Raw genomic sequence first — 17,968 nt, 5'->3', positions numbered from 1 at the left:
AGCCTCAGGAGCTGATGCGATCAACTGGAAGAAAGGGTATCAGTGATGGAAGATGAAATGAATGAAATGAAGTGAGAAGGGAAGTTTAGAGAAAAAAGAATAAAAAGAAAAGAACAAAGCCTCCAAGAAATATGGGACTATGTGAAAAGACCAAATCTACGTCTGATTGGTGTACCTGAAAGTGATGGGGAGAATGGAAACAAGTTGGAAAACACTCTGCAGGATATTATCCAGGAGAACTTCCCCAATCTAGCAAGGCAGGCCAACATTCAGATTCAGGAAATACAGAGAACACCACAAAGATACTCCTCGAGAAGAGCAACTCCAAGACACATAATTGTCAGATTCACCAAAGTTGAAATGAAGGAAAAAATGTTAAGGGAAGCCAGAGAGAAAGGTTGGGTTACCCTCAAAGGGAAGCCCATCAGACTAACAGCAGATCTCTCAGCAGAAACTCTACAAGCCAGAAGAGAGTGGGGGCCAATATTCAACATTCTTAAAGAAAAGAATTTTCAACCCAGAATTTCATATCCAGCCAAACTAAGCTTCATAAGTGAAGGAGAAATAAAATCCTTTACAGACAAGCAAATGCTGAGAGATTTTGTCACCACCAGGCCTGCCCTAAAAGAGCTCCTGAGAAGTGCTAAACATGGAAAGGCACAACCGGTACCAGCCGCTGCAAAATCATGCCAAAATGTAAAGACCATCGAGACTAGGAAGAGACTGCATCAACTAACGAGCAAAATAACCAGCTAACATCATAATGACAGGATCAAATTCACACATAACAATATTAACTTTAAATGTAAATGGACTAAATGCTCCAATTAAAAGTCACAGACTGGCAAATTGGATAAAGAGTCAAGACCCATCAGTGTGCTGTATTCAGGAAACCCATCTCACATGCAGAGACACACATAGGCTCAAAATAAAAGGATGGAGGAAGATCTACCAAGCAAATGGAAAACAAAAAAAGGCAGGGGTTGCAATCCTAGTCTCTGATAAAACAGACTTTAAACCAACAAAGATCAAAAGAGACAAAGAAGGCCATTACATAATGGTAAAGGGATCAATTCAACAAGAAGAGCTAACTATCCTAAATATATATGCACCCAATACAGGAGCATGCAGATTCATAAAGCAAGTCCTGAGTGACCTACAAAGAGACTTAGACTCCCACACAATAATAATGGGAGACTTTAACACCCCACTGTCAACATTAGACAGATCAACAAGACAGAAGGTTAACAGGGATACCCAGGAATTGAACTCAGCTCTGCACCAAGTGGACCTAATAGACATCTACAGAACTCTCCACCCCAAATCAACAGAATATACATTTTTTTCAGCACCACACCACACCTATTCCAAAATTGACCATGTAGTTGGAAGTAAAGCTCTCCTCAGCAAATGTAAAAGAAGAGAAATTATAACAAACTGTCTCTCAGACCACAGTGCAATCAAACTAGAACTCAGGATTAAGAAACTCAGTCAAAACCACTCAACTACATGGAAACTGAACAACCTGCTCCTGAATGACTACTGGGTACATAACTAAATGAAGGCAGAAATAAAGATGTTCTTTGAAACCGACGAGAACAAAGACACAACATACCAGAATCTCTGGGACACATTCAAAGCAGTGTGTAGAGGCAAATTTATAGCACTAAATGCCCACAAGAGAAAGCAGGAAAGATCTAAAATTGATACCCTAACATCACAATTAAAAGAACTAGAAAAGCAAGAGCAAACACATTCAAAACCCAGCAGAAGGCAGGAAATAACTAAGATCAGAGCAGAACTGAAGGAAATAGAGACACAAAAAACCCTTCAAAAAATTAATGAATCCAGGAGCTGGTTTTTTGAAAGGATCAACAAAATTGAAAGACTGCTAGCAAGACTAATAAAGAAAAAAAGAGAGAAGAATCAAATAGACGCAATAAAAAATGGTAAAGGGGATATCACCACCGATCCCACAGAAATACAAACTACCATCAGAGAATACTACAAACACCTCTATGCAAATAAACTAGAAAATCTAGAAGAAATGGATAAATTCCTTGACACATACACTCTCCTAAGACTAAACCAGGAAGAAGTTGAATCTCTGAATAGACCAATAACAGGAGCTGAAATTGTGGCAATAATCAATAGCTTACAAACCAAAAAGAGTCCAGGACCAGATGGATTCACAGCCGAATTCTACCAGAGGTACAAGGAGGAACTGGTGCCATTCCTTCTGAAACTATTCCAATCAACAGAAAAAGAGGGAATCCTCCCTAACTCATTTTATGAGGCCAGCATCATCCTGATACCAAAGCCGGGCAGAGACACAACCAAAAAGGAGAATTTTAGACCAATATCCTTGATGAACATCGATGCAAAAATCCTCAATAAAATACTGGCAAACCGAATCCAGCAGCACATCAAAAAGCTTATCCACCATGATCAAGTGGGCTTCATCCCTGGGATGCAAGGCTGGTTCAATATACGCAAATCAATAAATATAATCCAGCATATAAACAGAACTAAAGACAAAAACCACATGATTATCTCAATAGATGCAGAAAAGGCCTTTGACAAAATTCAACAACGCTTCATGCTAAAAACTCTCAATAAATTAGGTATTGATGGGACGTATCTCAAAATAATAATAGCTATCTATGACAAACCCACAGCCAATATCATACTGAATGGGCAAAAACTGGAAGCATTCCCTTTGAAAACTGGCACAAGACAGGGATGCCCTCTCTCACCACTCCTATTCAACATAGTGTTGGAAGTTCTGGCCAGGGCAATTAGGCAGGAGAAGGAAATAAAGGGTATTCAATTAGGAAAAGAGGAAGTCAAATTGTCCCTCTTTGCAGATGACATGACTGTATATTTAGAAAATCCCATTTTCTCAGCCCAAAATCTCCTTAAGGTGATAAGCAACTTCAGCAAAGTCTCAGGATACAAACTCAATGTACAAAAATCACAAGCATTCTTATACACCAATAACAGACAGAGAGCCAAATCATGAGTGAACTCCCATTCACAATTGCTTCAAAGAGAATAAAATACTTAGGAATCCAACTTAGAAGGGACGTGAAGGACCTCTTCAAGGAGAACTACAAACCACTGCTCAGTGAAGTAAAAGAGGATACAAACAAATGGAAGAACATTCCATGCTCATGGGTAGGAAGAATCAATATTGTGAAAATGGCCATACTGCCCAAGGTAATTTATAGATTCAATGCCATCCCCATCAAGCTACCAATGACTTTCTTCACAGAATTGGAAAAAACTACTTTAAACTTCATATGGAACCAAAAAAGAGCCCCTATTGCCAAGTCAATCCTAAGCCAAAAACAACAAAGCTGGAGGCATCACACTACCTGACTTCAAACTATACTACAAGGCTACAGTAACCCAAACAGCATGGTTCTGGTACAAAAACACAGATATAGATCAATGGAACAGAACACAGCCCTCAGTAATAATGCCACATATCTACAACTATCTGATCTTTGACAAACCTGAGAAAAACAAGCAATGGGGAAAGGATTCCCTATTTAATAAATGGTGCTGGGAAAACTGGCTAGCCATATGTAGAAAGCTAAAACTGGATCCCTTCCTTATACCTTATACAAAAATTAATTCAAGATGGATTAAAGACTTAAACATTAGACCTAAAACCATAAAAACCCTGGAAGAAAACCTAGGCAATACCATTCAGGACATAGGCATGGGCAAGGACTTCATGTCTAAAACACCAAAAGCAATGGCAACAAAAGCCAAAATTGACAAATGGGATCTAATTAAACTCAAGAGCTTCTGCACAGCAAAAGAAAGTACCATCAGAGTGGACAGGCAACCTACAGAGCAGGAGAAAATTTTTGCAACCTACTCATCTGACAAAGGGCTAATATCCAGAATCTACAATGAACTCCAACAAATTTACAAGAAAAAAACAAACAACCCCATCAACAAGTGGGCGAAGGACATGAACAGACACTTCTCAAAAGGAGACATTTATGCAGCCAAAAAACACATGAAGAAGTGCTCACCATCACTGGCCATCAGAGAAATGCAAATCAAAACCACAATGAGATACCATCTCACACCAGTTAGAATGGCAATCATTAAAAAGTCAGGAAACAACAGTTGCTGGAGAGGATGTGGAGAAATAGGAACACTTTTACACTGTTGGTGGGACTGTAAACTAGTTCAACCATTGTGGAAGTCAGTGTGGCGATTCCTCAGGGATCTAGAACTAGAAATACCATTTGACCCAGCTATCCCATTACTGTGTATATACCCAGAGGATTATAAATCATGCTGCTATAAAGACACATGCACACGTATGTTTATTGCAGCACTATTCACAATAGCAAAGTCTTGGAACCAATCTAAATATCCAGCAATGATAGACTGGATTAAGAAAATGTGGCATATATACACCATGGAATACTATGCAGCCATAAAAAATGATGAGTTCATGTCCTTTGTAGGGACATGGATGAAATTGGAAATCATCATTCTTAGTAAACTATCACAAGGACAAAAAACCAAACACCGCATGTTCTCACTCATAGGTGGGAATTGAACAATGAGAACACATGGACACAGGAAGGGGAACATCACACTCTGGGGACTGTTGTGGGATGGGGGGAGGGGGGAGGGATAGCATTAGGAGATATACCTAACGCTAAATGACGAGTTAATGGGTGCAGCACACCAGCATGGCACATGTATACATATGTAACTAACCTGCACATTGTGCACATGTACCCTAAAACTTAAAGTATAATAATAATAAAAAAATAAAAATAAAAAAATAAAAAATAAAAAAAGACAAAAAGCACAAAAGATTCATCTTCCACAAACCTTCTACAACTTTTTCATTCATTCACTTTTTGTCCTATACTTTTACTCTTCTCATTTTGGATCAACAAACCATTCTAGTTTAAAACAACATACTGAGATCTCATCTCTACAAAACCCAAAAAAATTAGTCAGGCATGGTAGCATGACCTGCAGTCGCAGCTACTCTGGTGGCTGAGGTGGGAGTATTGCCTGAGCCTGAGCTCAGGAGTTCAGTGCTGCAGTGAGCTATGGTTGTGCCACTACACTCAAGCCTGGGCAGCAGAACTAAACCCCCATTTCAAAAAAAAAAAAAAAAAAAAAAAAGAAAAAAAAATAGAAAAAAAGGAGTTATTAGAAAATGTGTTCCCTTTATGGGGCATCCCTGGAAAAATATCCAGCAACAGAGGAACCCACTTTACTGATCAAATTATAAGTCAGTCAAATAAGATATTTCAAACATAAGGGTATTAGGTATGGCTAACTGAATTGATTGAATTGTTTTATTTAAAGATGTTACCAGTTGATGGGAATTAGATCCACTACCACTGGAAAACATACATTGACCTCTTATAAAAGAGTTACTGAAATACCTATGCCCTTAATAATGGAAACTCAGGTTTTGGCCCCTCTTATAAACTCTGACATGGCTGAATGGTGCCAGGCTTTAATGCATTATCCTAAAGCATGTTTTCACCAGCTGAAAGAAACCTGTTGTGGCCTTTCAAATGATGATAAACAGATCTTTCACAGTCTAAAACTCAGAAATTAAGTCTTTTGGAAGTGACACCTGGGAAAGACTGCTTTTGACCTCTAGTGGAAGGGGACAATACCAAGTTTTCTGCAACAAACTTCAGGGCCTTAAGTCTTGGATCCACATCTCTCAGCTCAAAATGGGCCCTTGAGACTCCTGAAACTGTACACCTATTAGAGATCTTAAGGTGAAGCTGACTACAGAAGATTTGGCCATAAGCAGATGGCATTCTAAATGTGGACAGCTCTCCCAAGATTGATGATCAAGACTTCTCTGGTATCACAAAAGTCTTGTCTTTTTTACTGTGTTTCTTTTTATTCTAATATCTTCTCTTTTCTTACAGGAAAATCCATGGGCAATTTTGGGGCGTGTGGACTAATGCGCCCAAATGATAAAACAATTCCATTAATGCCAATGCCTCTTTGTTTTCCCAATGAGAGTCCACCTGAAATCTCAAAGCAAGAATGGAAAGCTATCCCTGATATTCTAGCATCACTGCTATTTGGCTTCCTGCACTCAGTGGAAACAATACCCTAACCTTTCCAATAATTAACCTAATCACTACCAAGTATATGAAATCTATCCAAGTGATGCCTGCAGAAGGGATATTTTGCCTCCAGGTATTGCAAACTGAAGACCTGGGGACTACCTATGTGGGTAAGAGTAATTGCTTATATGATCTTACTAGATTAAATGTAGTGAGGTGTCTTTCCACTAAACGTGTTTATGTACCCTTACAGTATGCTATAAAAGGACCACAAAAAGGTCAGTTTCCCACTGGACCTTGTTCAGGAGCTATGCTGACTTATGGGCAGATAAATTTATTAATAACTTGACCTCTGCTCAAGCACCACTAGGTATTTTTCACCTCATTTTCAGCCCCTGAGATCCTATATTGGGTCTGCGGAGAATTTGTGTACTCTGTTGTACACTGCCTCCTTGCTGGGTTGGATCTTTCTGTTTGGTCTTGCTCACTCCTGCCTTCCAAAAAGCTCTGCCTGAAATTTCCCATGGTACTCACAGGCCAAAGAGGTCAATAACTGAAATTAGAACCAACCTCAAAACAGATGAAGATCAGTTATTTTCTATTGAGGAAAGGTTCTAAATAAAGTTCCTGGGGGCTCACTGTTGGCAGCAGTGGGCTACTAGTTGTATGGAGTTTGAAACCAATCTGTTCAAGTTGGGGAAAAATCCTGAATTTGGAGCCAATGAGACCTCCAGGGTTGAAGACACTTTCTAAAACATTTTTGTTTCACTAAAACACTTAATGAAACATCTTATAGCCTTAGATCTCATTTTTGCCCCTATTGGGTGTTGTATGTGGTGCTGAACAAAACTGAATGTTGCACTTATCTTTTCTCTGATTTTACTACTATCTGACACTTACTTAAAAAGGTAGCTAATATTGCTGTTCCTCTAGATGCTGCCACCAAATACATTAAGGATTTTTTTTTTGTTTGTTTAGGGGAAAGACACATAATGTATTTACAGGAGCAGCTAACAATTGGTTTGTAGGCATCCTGCATAGTGGATGGCAAACTTGGCTATTACAAGGTTTTCTTTTTTTTTTTCACAACAAAGTTATTTATTTATTTTTCTGGATGCTGGAGACAAACATCTTTATTAAAGACACTACCAAAATTTTGGCAAACATTTCCAAACAGATTTGTAAACATAATGCTTCCCTTTTCAACTGGCAGCACTTTGAAAAGACAATACAATAAGACAATGCAACTTGAATCAACATTAGTTCAAAATCCTTATATTTTTGACCACATAACTTATGTTCCCACATGATAAAACAAGTGACAGTTTAAATCAACGTCAACACATTAACTGCATGAAATGAAAGTTTGTGCTGTTTGAAGAATCACAGTATGTTATGGTTAAAAATATCTGCTCTTTTTTATATTCCTGGCACCAGGATGAAAAAAAAATCTTTAAATATACATGTTATATAGGTAATAGCTTCTTTGCATATCTCTCTTCAAAAAATACTTTATAGCAGTATATAAATAGGTTTACATTTTATATAAATATAAACATTTAATTTTATAATTTTGTCCCAAAACTATAGATCTGTTTCATTTTCATGACATATCAATTTTTGCCCAAAATTAATAAACCTGACAAACTCGTTGAAATGGAAATGCTTTTGTCTTCCACAACAAAAGTTGCAATTTGATAGAAAAAACAAAACAAAACAAAAAAACACCCTACAGTAACACTTGTCAGTTGTTTAACCTGAGTGTTTGGCCTACTAGGAGTAGCAGCTTTTTTTCCTTCATGCATGCTCACATCCACACCACCTCTGCACACATACAGACTGAGCACACACTTCCAGATGCTGGTAGGCCACAATATGCTTTCCATTGCTCTAATCAAGTGGGAAACAGTGTAGCTAGTGATTAACCACACTATATACACAACTAGCAAACACCTTAAGGCAACCATTGCAATGGGGGGTTAACTTGTAGGGTGGATTTAATGTTCTAGATCAAGTCAGCCTGTATATACATATGTGTATGTGAATCTATACACATACACCTTTCTATTTTTTAACCCTCCAAGACAATGTTTATTTTTTTAATTTTGTGCAAATTTCTAAATATTCTAACATTTAAGGCAAAGAGTTTGCATTAAGAAAGATCAGAAAATAGGCTTACGTTTATCCCAAAGTATTTCACCTTGCACATTACTGTTGTTTTTTAAACACATACAACTTTTAAGTGTGGACACTGGATCCTCAATATCTAAAAAATCATTTCTAATAACAAACACAAGTTTTTGAGGAAAAAATACTGATTTGAAATATAGACAATGGATCCCCAATACCTAAAAAGTTATTTCCATTAACAAACACAAGTCTTGGGGGTGGGGTGGTGGGGAGAACCAGAAAGAGCAGCTTCAAAATGCAGGGAAGCAAAGTAAAATGGAAAAGAAAAAGTAACTGAAGTTTACTAATACTGAAACTTTCAACAGCCAAAGTTTCACCCTTTTAGAATCTAGAGCAACTAATTTGGAATTTTAAATAAATAAGCTTAAGTTTATTCACATCTTCTGGTCCAAGCAGAGTTCTAGGGCCACGACTCTGCCTGCTTTTGGTCAAATTCACCTATTAGCCTTTTCATGTGAGCCAGCTTGTTATGAAGATATTCACATCTGTATTTTTCTTCATGATAATTGGGACTAGACTGCTTTATCTTCCGATATTCTTGTAAGACTTCTTCATGAACATTCTGATACTCTTTTGAGCCTGGAGAAAGGCGCTTTCTTTGTGCATCTAGTTTGATAAATCTTCTAGCTACAGTCTCCATCCTGGCATGCAAAGCTCTGTACTCATCATACCCTGCATTGACGTCATACTTATAATTCCGGCGTTGCTCATAGGAGATGATAGCAATATATTTTATCAAATAATCTGGGAGTTCAATTGCTGAAGGTTCCATGGAGGCAGTGCAATCCTCTTTAACTCCTCCACTGGAATTTGGACTGGAGTTATTTAGCTTGGCAATTTCCTCTTCTCTCTTAAGATCTTCCTCCTTTTCCTCAATAGTCTCAATGTCGTGCTTTTTTATTTGGTCCTTTTCCTTGTGTTTTTTAGACTTCTTTTTAGACTTTTTGTGAGACATTGAATGGTTTTCTTCCATAGGATTTGGACACTTTAATAGAACTGAACCAGGGGGTAAGGTTTCCAGAGAAGTCCTAGAGGTATATTTGTCTTGCTGGTTCTCATAGATACTATCGTTTTGACTAAAACTGTCAACAGGTAGGTCTTGAGTCCCCCAGCCTTCTGGAGTGCTAGGGGAATTGGAGTTAGAATTTACAATCTGAGGAGGATGTGAAACAGGCAGATGGGTTGAAGGCAAGTGGTGGAGAGGTGGGGATGGCAGCAGCCGCAGCGGGCAGCGGGAGGCCTGCAGCAGATTTTTCACTGGTGGGATTCAAATGACCATTTAGTGTTGGTGGTACTCTGTTCGTCAGGTGAGATATTCGGGCTTTTTTATTCATTAAAGGATCAATAAACTCTGAATCCAAAAGCCGTTTCTGAGGAGAAGATACAGCGTCTCTACTAGAATACACAGGAGATTCTGAACAGCTGGTGCCTGCAGCATTCTGAGATGGATTTAGTTTTCTAGAGAGCACTGACTCCAATGACTGTCTGTCTATTTCACTGTATCCAGGCCAGTCTCTTTGAAGCTCTTTAAAAACATAATCCTTTAAGGTATATGAGAGGTCCTTAGGATTCAGATTGGCTACCTGTTGCAGAGTTGCTCCCAAGGAGTTCCTGTCTTTTTGATTGACACCATCTTTCTGGAGTCTAGCAAGTAGCTCCGGTTTCTTGTAGGCCTTCAGGGCCAGTAAGTGAACCACCCTGTCCCCGTATGGCCTCTGAGAGACGCTGCTGCTGCTGTGTGTCTATCGAATTGTATTTGCAGGGTTCATGGGGGTTGACCTTTTCCTCTCAGGAACTGTATCTGAAACAGCTTGAGGTGCTTTCCGAATTTGCACTCTTTTTCCTACATGTGGTCCACCGGGTTTGATAACTTTTGTGCTTCGGTTGCGGGATTCCTCCTCGGCCTGGGTCATTCTTTCTCGTGTCATCTGATCCCAGTCGTTTGTTGCACACACTGTAATTTTATCTTGTATAAATCCCAGCCAATTGAGCTGGGAGGCTCCAGAGCTGGAGAATGTTTGCTGGACGCAGTCAAAGCTGCCCTGAGGGTTGTCTTTGCCCACATTTGACAAATAAAAGTTAAAGTTATGAACTTCATTGAGGGAATCATTTTTGGGAATTTTGACAAGCTCCTGGAGTCTTTCGAAATGAATTGAAGGTCGAAAAGGAATTAAATTCTTGTGGCTCTGGTAAGTCTGGAGCGCCTGGATCGCCGACTCGGTGAGCTTCACATGCAGTACGGTGATGTTGTCCTGCCCCAGCCGTCCGAACGAGAGCCCATAGCGCTGCCCCACGACCCCCGCGCTGCCCCACGACCCCCCCGCCGCCATCTTAAACCCCCAGGGGTGCCGCCGCCGCCGCCGCCACTCCAGCTCTAGCCTCCACTGCGGCCGCAGCTGCTTGGGCTTCTGCAGCCGCCGCCACTGCTAGGGCCATCCCGCTGCTGACGTACTGTCATATACTGCGCGGAGCCAGACCTCGGACAGCCGCTGCCGCCACCTGCCCCACCCTCTGGCCCCCACGCCCCGCCCCAGGCTCGTCTCATTGGTCTCGTTCCCTTCAGAACCGCCCTCATCGGCCGCCCTCCACTCTCACGGGGGCGGGGCCCAAAGTCGCTGGAGTTTTGCTCCTGGGACTGGACGTCCGAGAGGTAAGAGAGCTATTACAAGGTTTTCTAATCCTTATGTTTTTTTTAGTGGATCTCCAGGTTACTGTGGTTTGTATTATCAGGCTACTTACAAAAATGAATACCTCTTTAAATCAGGCCATTTTACAGCAAACTATGGTCCTTGATCACCATTATGCTCTGAATAAAGACTATGACCAGTTGCACTTGAATGCTGTTGAACTTTCTTTATTGACTGAACTTTGAATTGTTTGATTTTGATCAGTTTGGGTTGTAGAAAGTCCTATTAAGAAGAGTTCTTTAGTTCGTTGGTATTATCCTCCTGATAGCTATTATAAAAGTTTCCCTGATGTATTGTATCCTCTCAAGAATCTTAAATTCTCATATGCAGCTATCCTTTGTACATTAAATGGTCTCCTTATGGTTAGGATAACAAAAACATGAAGAAAGCATATAAGATTCCAACTAATTTGACATTGTGAATTGTGAATTCTTAACTAAAACCAAGTAAGTCCCTTATGATCAGTCTCCAAGGTCTTGGTCAGCCTCTCGAAATTGAGAGGCTGAAACCCTTTGACCAAAATTAACCCATTTGCCCCTTCCCTCCAGCTCCTGGAAACCACTACCCTAACTCTGTTTCCATAAAATAGTAAACTATTTTAGAGTCCACATATAAGTGAGATCATGTAGTACCCACCGTGGGCTTATTTTAAGGATCTGAGTAAATCACCATCTCTCTGTGCTAGGGTATTCTGAGTCAGTCTTGTTATAAAATATTTTGTTTAGGTAACATATTGCAAAACATTTCATAATTCAATGGTTCCTTTCCCAGGAAAAAAGCAGTGAAAGTTCCAATAGCCAAAAAGTGTCTAACTCAACTGACCTTTGGGAAAAAATATCGGTATAACTCCAGATAGTCCTAACTTCTGAAGGTAATACTGCCTGGCCTCTGTTGATAAACAAACAAAAACAAAAAAACCACACACACACAAACCAGCTTCTTGTCTTTAAGTGTGCAAGAATGTTAGCACTTAAAATTTTTAAGATACACAAAAACTAAACAGAACTGTTCAAGTTTTTAAAGGGAGCTTGGAAATTTGAAGAAAGTAAAGTTAAAAATATTGCCCCATGAGTCATATAATTATTTTTCTTTTTACGTCTCATAGCTTCCCTCCTAGCCATTATTTAGGCAATTTTGTATCCAAATTTAATAATTTAACACCTTATTTGTTACAAGAACACGTTAACTATGTTATTTTAAGCTTTTTTGGGCAAATTACACATAATTAGATAGGCTGGGTTATGGCTGTCTACAAGATCCCAGCCTAGAGTGTGGTGCAGTAGCCTATTTTCTCTAGGACTCTTGCTGCAACAGGATATGGGAGAAGGGAAACATTAACGTTAGCAGAATGTGAGGAACCAGATTATGCAGACATGATCCTTGCATTCCCGCACCTCTCCAGCTGATTTAGAAGAGGACACAGAGGGAGACAGACATATGGCCATTTCTATAATTATAAACTCTGCTACATGCTGAGAGGATAGCTTCTCAAAGCCAGTTAGTGTACAGGCAGTGGAGGTGGGGACTGCCCTACTTCTGCCTAGGGTCACAGAGTCTGGCAGATCTGGAAAGACTTCCCTGAGAAAGTGACCTTGGAACTGATATCTTAGTGGAAATCACTAGGCATTGTTTTGGGAGGGGGTGAGGTGAGGAGAAGGTCAAAAACTTTCATGTAGAGGGAACTTTGTGCAGAGACCTTAGGCAGGAAGAGGTTTTGCATAGTGGAGGAGCTAAAAGCTAACAGCCAGGCTACAGTACAGAGCAAATGATGCTGGGGTGTGAGGTGATGTCAAAAGGTAGACACCAGGGCTAGAGGGCGCATAATCTTGCAGGCTGTGCTAATGATTTTGTTTTCTACCCAAGAATGCTACTTCAGGAGATCAGGCAAAAGGTTAGGGTGATGGTGACGGTGGAAATGTAGAAAAAGGAATTTATTCAAGCGGTATTTAAAAAGCAGTGAAATAGAGATGAGTTGGCGATAGATTGGATAAAAAGAGTGAGGGAGAGGGAGGTGTCAGGCTGCAGCCTAGGTTCTGAGTTGCCGAAGAGGGGTCTTTTCCTCAAGGTGAGCTAAGGCTTGGAACCACGATTTTTGGTCACTTTTTCTTATTTTCAGTGTGAGAAGTGGCGAGTTGGCTGTCCAGGTACACACTGTCATCTTACGCTTATTGTTTAAAACAGAGGCGCATATTTGGAGAGTGAATGAGTGAGGAGCCAGAGGAGAAGGTAAGCCGGCAGAGGCCAGGGAGGAGAGGAGGAAGAAGAGAGTCTGGGGGCGCGCCCCCAAAAAGGAGTCAGGGAAGACAGAGCAGAGGCCGGGGAGGGGAGAGCAAGGACCATGACAGGAGGAAAGAGAGGCTAGGGAACACTGAGGTGGAGGAATCCTGGGATACGACAGTTGTAAAGAATTGTAGCCAACCTAATCCAGTTCTCTCAATGTGCAACTGAGGAAATTAATTTTCATGCGTTTACTTTATTGTAAATGTGGTACTTGCACTTGAGAAATTTTGGAAAACATAAAGATGTAAAGCAAATTAAGATCACTCATAGTCTTTCCACCTAGAGACATCTACTGCTAAAGCAAGGACTTTGCTCCTTTTTTCCCTTTGCATTTTTACCATGGTTGGAATTGTAACACAGAATTGTAACAACCTTATGTCCTGCTTCCAAAACATAAATAATGGTTGTAAAGCGTCCCACACATTGACCCAAAGTCTCCGTTGAAACAGGAAATTGAGACACGCGGGTTGTGAAACCTACTGAAGTGAGCGGCGGCGCCAGGATTCCTGGGACCCCGACCTCTTTGCAGCTTACACAGCTAAGGGCGAGGGCGCCCTTCCGCAGAAGCAGCAAACCGCCGGCAAGCCCAGCGAGGAGGGCTGCCGGGGTCCAGGCTTGGGAATTGGCTGGCACCCGCGGAAAGGGACGTGAGCTGAGTGGGAGGGGAGAAGAGTGCGCAGGTCAGAGGGCTGCGCGCGGCGGCGCTCCGCGAGGTCTCCACGCTGGGCGATATGAGGTGCCTGCTGTTTCTGCTGCTGTGGGCGCTCCTCCAGGCTTGGGGAAGCCCTGAAGGTGGGTGGAACGAGGGCGCCTGGGTGCGCTCGCGGGAGGGCGGAGAGAGGGAGCTGGGTAGGGACCGGAGGGCAACGCCTGATGGGGACTGGTGAGACCCGGGACGCACTGGCGCGATCCAGGTAGAAAACTCGCTGCTCCCTGTCTCTGGGGAGAGGCAGCGCAGCACAGAGTTCGCTGGCATCAGCCCCCTCGTGAAGCTCATCTCCTCTTGTTTCTTTCTTTCTTCCTTCTCTTTATGCTGCCTGCTCTCCCGTCCACTTGCTACGCGCCTCCAATCTTCATTCTCTCCCAGTCCCGCAAAGGCTTTTCCCCCTCCGCTGCCTCCAGATCTCGTCCTTCGCCAATAGCAGCTGGACGCGCACCGATGGCTTGGCGTGGTTGGGGGAGCTGCAGACGCACAGTTGGAGCAACGACTCGGACACCGTCCGCTCTCTGAAGCCTTGGTCCCAGGGCACGTTCAGCGACCAGCAGTGGGAGACGCTGCAGCATGTATTTCGGGTTTATCGAAGCAGCTTCACCAGGGACGTGAAGGAATTCGCCAAAATGCTACGCTTAGCCTGTGAGCCGAGGGATAGGATCCTGGGCCGGTACCCAAAGGGAGAGAATGACCACAGAAGCTCAACTGGGAGACTGTGGCACCACCTGATGAGATTCTCTGCTCTGTCCACCCTCTTCTGATTTCCCTTCTACCTGGAGATGTCCCAGCCTTTGACTCTTCAAAGTATCTCTCGTTCCTGCCTACTCCAGGTCACTTACTTTCCTTTCCCTGAAGTCTGGGTCCCCATTATAACCTGCACATCAATTTCTTCTCTTTCATCTCTCCCAGTCTTTTAAACCCTTCTTTGATCTCTCTCCATTCGTCTCCACAGATCCCATGGAGCTCCAGGTGTCCGCTGGCTGTGAGGTGAACCCTGGGAACGCCTCAAATAACTTCTTCCATGTAGCATTTCAAGGAAGAGATATCCTGAGTTTCCAAGGAACTTCTTGGGAGCCAGCCCAAGAGGCCCCACTTTGGGTAAACTTGGCCATCCAAGTGCTCAACCAGGACAAGTGGACGAGGGAAACAGTTCAGTGGCTTCTTAATGGCACCTGCCCCCAATTTGTCAGTGGCCTCCTTGAGTCAGGGAAGTTGGAACTGGAGAAGCAAGGTCAGTCTACCTTCCTTACTCCCTGCACTCCACTTCAGGGCTCCAAACAGGCTTTTCCATTCCAGGGTTCTCATACCTTTGAGCATTCAAAGAAGAGGAAGGCCCAGGAGGGGCTGGATAAGGGGTGAGGGTATTTATTCATTTCACAGACATCAACTGAGCACCTCTTGGGTTCCATGAATTCAATTAATGAACAACTGGGGGTGAAAGGTGTCAGGCAGTTAGGATCCCTGCTTGGTAGAGGGATGTTAATTAATGCAATGCTTGAAATAGGCTACATATGTTACTTCAAAACAAAGGTTGTTATAGGGGAACAGACAAGGGGCATTCATAGGAAGCTGGGACCAGAGAAGGAGAAAGAATATCAGGGCAGGCTCCCTGAAGAAGTTGGGACAAATGGATTGAAAGTTGTGGGAGACTTCATTTCCAGAAGTGAACATGTCAGGAGCATACAGGAAGGAGGGAAATAAAGACCTGAAAGTCAAAAAGGATAGTATGAGGCCTGGAGCCTCTAATGCAGAGTTTTCACTTTAAGATCCCCTCCATTCCCTTGTTGGATACAGTGAAGCCCAAGGCCTGGCTGTCCCGTGGCCCCAGTCCTGGCCCTGGCCATCTGCTGCTGGTGTGCCATGTCTCAGGATTCTACCCAAAGCCTGTATGGGTGAAGTGGATGCGGGGTGAGCAGGAACAGCAGGGCACTCAGCCAGAGGACATCCTACCCAATGCTGACGAGACATGGTATCTCCGAGCAACCCTGGATGTGGTGGCTGGGGAGGCGGCTGGCCTGTCCTGTCGGGTGAAGCACAGCAGTCTAGAGGGCCAGGACATCGTCCTCTACTGGGGTGAGAAAGAGCTGGGCCCAGGCTGGAAATGGCAGGAGGTGGTCCTCAGGCATAGAGGGAGGCACTGGGGAGGGATGTGGCTTGATATATCCAGGTTAGAGGAGTTTCAGAGATGAGGCGCCCAATAAAAGGGATAGAGAGAGGGGTTCCAGATATAGGAAGGAGGGAAATAAAGACCTGAAAGTCAAAAAGGATTGAAATAGTGTTTTGTATACAAGAAGAAACAAGACTACAAAACTCAAGGATCCAGAAGTAGGCAGCGGATAAACAATCCCAGGAGGATTCATTCCTCGGCATAAAGGGAGCCAGGCCTTTGGGAAGGCAGGTTAGCAAAGATAGCTTGGTTGGTTGAGTGCTCCCTGTGTAGGGGCCGATGAATCTGCATATAGTATCTCATCTCATCATTCACAGTTTTCTTTGAAGCAAGTACTGCTCTTTTCATTTTATAGATGAGGAAATGAAGGCTGAGATAGGTTAACTGCCTGGAGCCACATAGAAAGTGGACGGGCTGGATTTAGATTCAGGTCTGCCTTGCTACAAAGCTGTTGCCCTTTCCCTCTATGCTACACTAGCAAGTGCCAAAGTCGGCTGAATTTGGGATGCCCAGGCACTGAAAACAAGATGGGGAATCTAAACTTATAAGGAATAGAAATTGATGTTTTAAGTGGAGGAGGAAATAAGAAGCACCTGGTACGCTCACGCATGCCTAGACCAAGGGATTGGATATATAGAGAGAGGGGTCCTGTGCTAAGAGACAGCCTATGTTCCTCCAAAGCAGGTGGGAGCTACACCTCCGTGGGCTTGATTGCCTTGGCAGTCCTGGCATGCTTGCTGTTCCTCCTCATTGTAGGCTTTATCTCCCGGTTTAAGAGGCAAACGTAAGTCTCCCCTTTCCCTTTCCTCAACCTCTCTCCCCTTCATTCCTGGCTTCCCTTTTCCTTAATGGTCTTTCCCTTTCTGTTCTCTCACAGTTCCTATCAGGGCATCCTGTGACTCGCCTTGCCACATCTGTGTCTCTGGAACCCAGGACCTCTGGACCTCAGGTTCCCAAGACTTCAGTCCTGGTCTGTGCAGGAATTGAAGATGAAAGGAATTGAAGATGAAAGGAGAGATACCTTGAAAAAGTAGAGAACAGTCGTGAGGCAGCTTTCATCACACCCTTTTAACATTTATCTAAAAGAATTTAAATTCTTTTGAAAAAATTACACCACAAGTTTATAAGCCCAAATGGCTCTGTGAAATCAGAAGTGCAAAGGTGTGCAAACTTGTATCTGAAGACCTACCAGGGACAAGCAGGTAAGAGCTGGTGTGAGTGTGTGTGATGGGACCTGCAATGAACTGGAATGCACATGTCCTACCCAGAGGAATCAGCTGCAGCTGCTTGTTGTCAAGTATAAAGTCAGGACCTGGCTCGGCTTTAACCATTTTTCAAGAAAACTGGAAATCTGGATTTTCAGTGAACATGCCTGATTTTAAAAGGTTGACACAAGTTTTTACAAAATACTATGTGGGACACCCCAAATACATACCTACTGACTGATGACAAACCCAGGAGTTTGTGTCTCTATAAAAAGTTTGCCCTGAATGTCATATTGGCAGTTGGAGGACACAGTTTCTATTGTAAATTTGGATTTACGACTGAAGAAGGACATTTTCTCTTTAAAAGAAAGTTAGGTAATAAGAAACAGAGGGCTCTCACATTTTTACTTGGTGTAATTAATAAATGAAGAGAAATCATAGTATATGTGTATTATGTTGAAAAAACTACTCTGAGTAAAACTACTCTGTCAAATGGTCATCGCTTTTTTCCTTGGAAGAAGATTGTCATGAAGGCACCCCTTCGTTCCCAAAACAACAACAGCAACAACAGCAGTCTCCTTTACTTATAGCTATTAAAAGAGACAATGTAGGGAGAGGGCCAACACCACTTGGGCAAGCAT

General features: G+C 42.5%; 2 protein-coding genes across 2 annotated transcripts; one reads left to right on the top strand and one right to left on the bottom strand.

Moving 5' to 3' along the window:
* Positions 1 to 7,204: 7,204 nt before the first annotated feature.
* On the bottom strand, positions 7,205 to 10,606 carry LOC100445381 (RNA polymerase II elongation factor ELL2-like). The gene is given in 2 exon segments (XM_054527428.2): positions 7,205 to 9,468; positions 9,470 to 10,606. Coding segments are annotated over 2 exon segments (1,929 nt in total). The 3' UTR covers positions 7,205 to 8,676.
* A 732-nt stretch (positions 10,607 to 11,338) lies between these two features.
* On the top strand, positions 11,339 to 17,820 carry CD1D (CD1d molecule). The gene is made up of 8 exons (XM_054527420.2): positions 11,339 to 11,834; positions 13,080 to 13,189; positions 13,693 to 14,035; positions 14,331 to 14,597; positions 14,908 to 15,186; positions 15,750 to 16,028; positions 16,807 to 16,906; positions 17,000 to 17,820. The coding sequence occupies exons 3-8, from the start codon at positions 13,975 to 13,977 to the stop codon at positions 17,019 to 17,021; spliced, it is 1,008 nt and encodes a 335-aa protein (XP_054383395.1). The 5' UTR covers positions 11,339 to 11,834; positions 13,080 to 13,189; positions 13,693 to 13,974; the 3' UTR covers positions 17,022 to 17,820.
* The last annotated feature ends 148 nt before the right edge of the window (positions 17,821 to 17,968 follow it).

Source organism: Pongo abelii, chromosome 1 (genome assembly GCF_028885655.2).
Source record: "Pongo abelii isolate AG06213 chromosome 1, NHGRI_mPonAbe1-v2.0_pri, whole genome shotgun sequence".
Classification (NCBI taxonomy): domain Eukaryota; kingdom Metazoa; phylum Chordata; class Mammalia; order Primates; family Hominidae; genus Pongo; species Pongo abelii.
This window is presented reverse-complemented; position numbering and strand designations above follow the sequence as displayed.

What these genes read in the sequence shown, in the direction of transcription:
- CD1D (XM_054527420.2), top strand. Translation starts at nt 13,975, where the DNA reads ATGAGGTGCCTGCTGTTTCTGCTGCTGTGGGCGCTCCTCCAGGCTTGG. An exon ending in GGCTTGGGGAAGCCCTGAAG is followed by an intron (nt 14,036 to 14,330) that starts GTGGGTGGAACG and finishes ATTCTCTCCCAG; the next exon opens with TCCCGCAAAGGCTTTTCCCC. An exon ending in GTTGGAACTGGAGAAGCAAG is followed by an intron (nt 15,187 to 15,749) that starts GTCAGTCTACCT and finishes TGTTGGATACAG; the next exon opens with TGAAGCCCAAGGCCTGGCTG.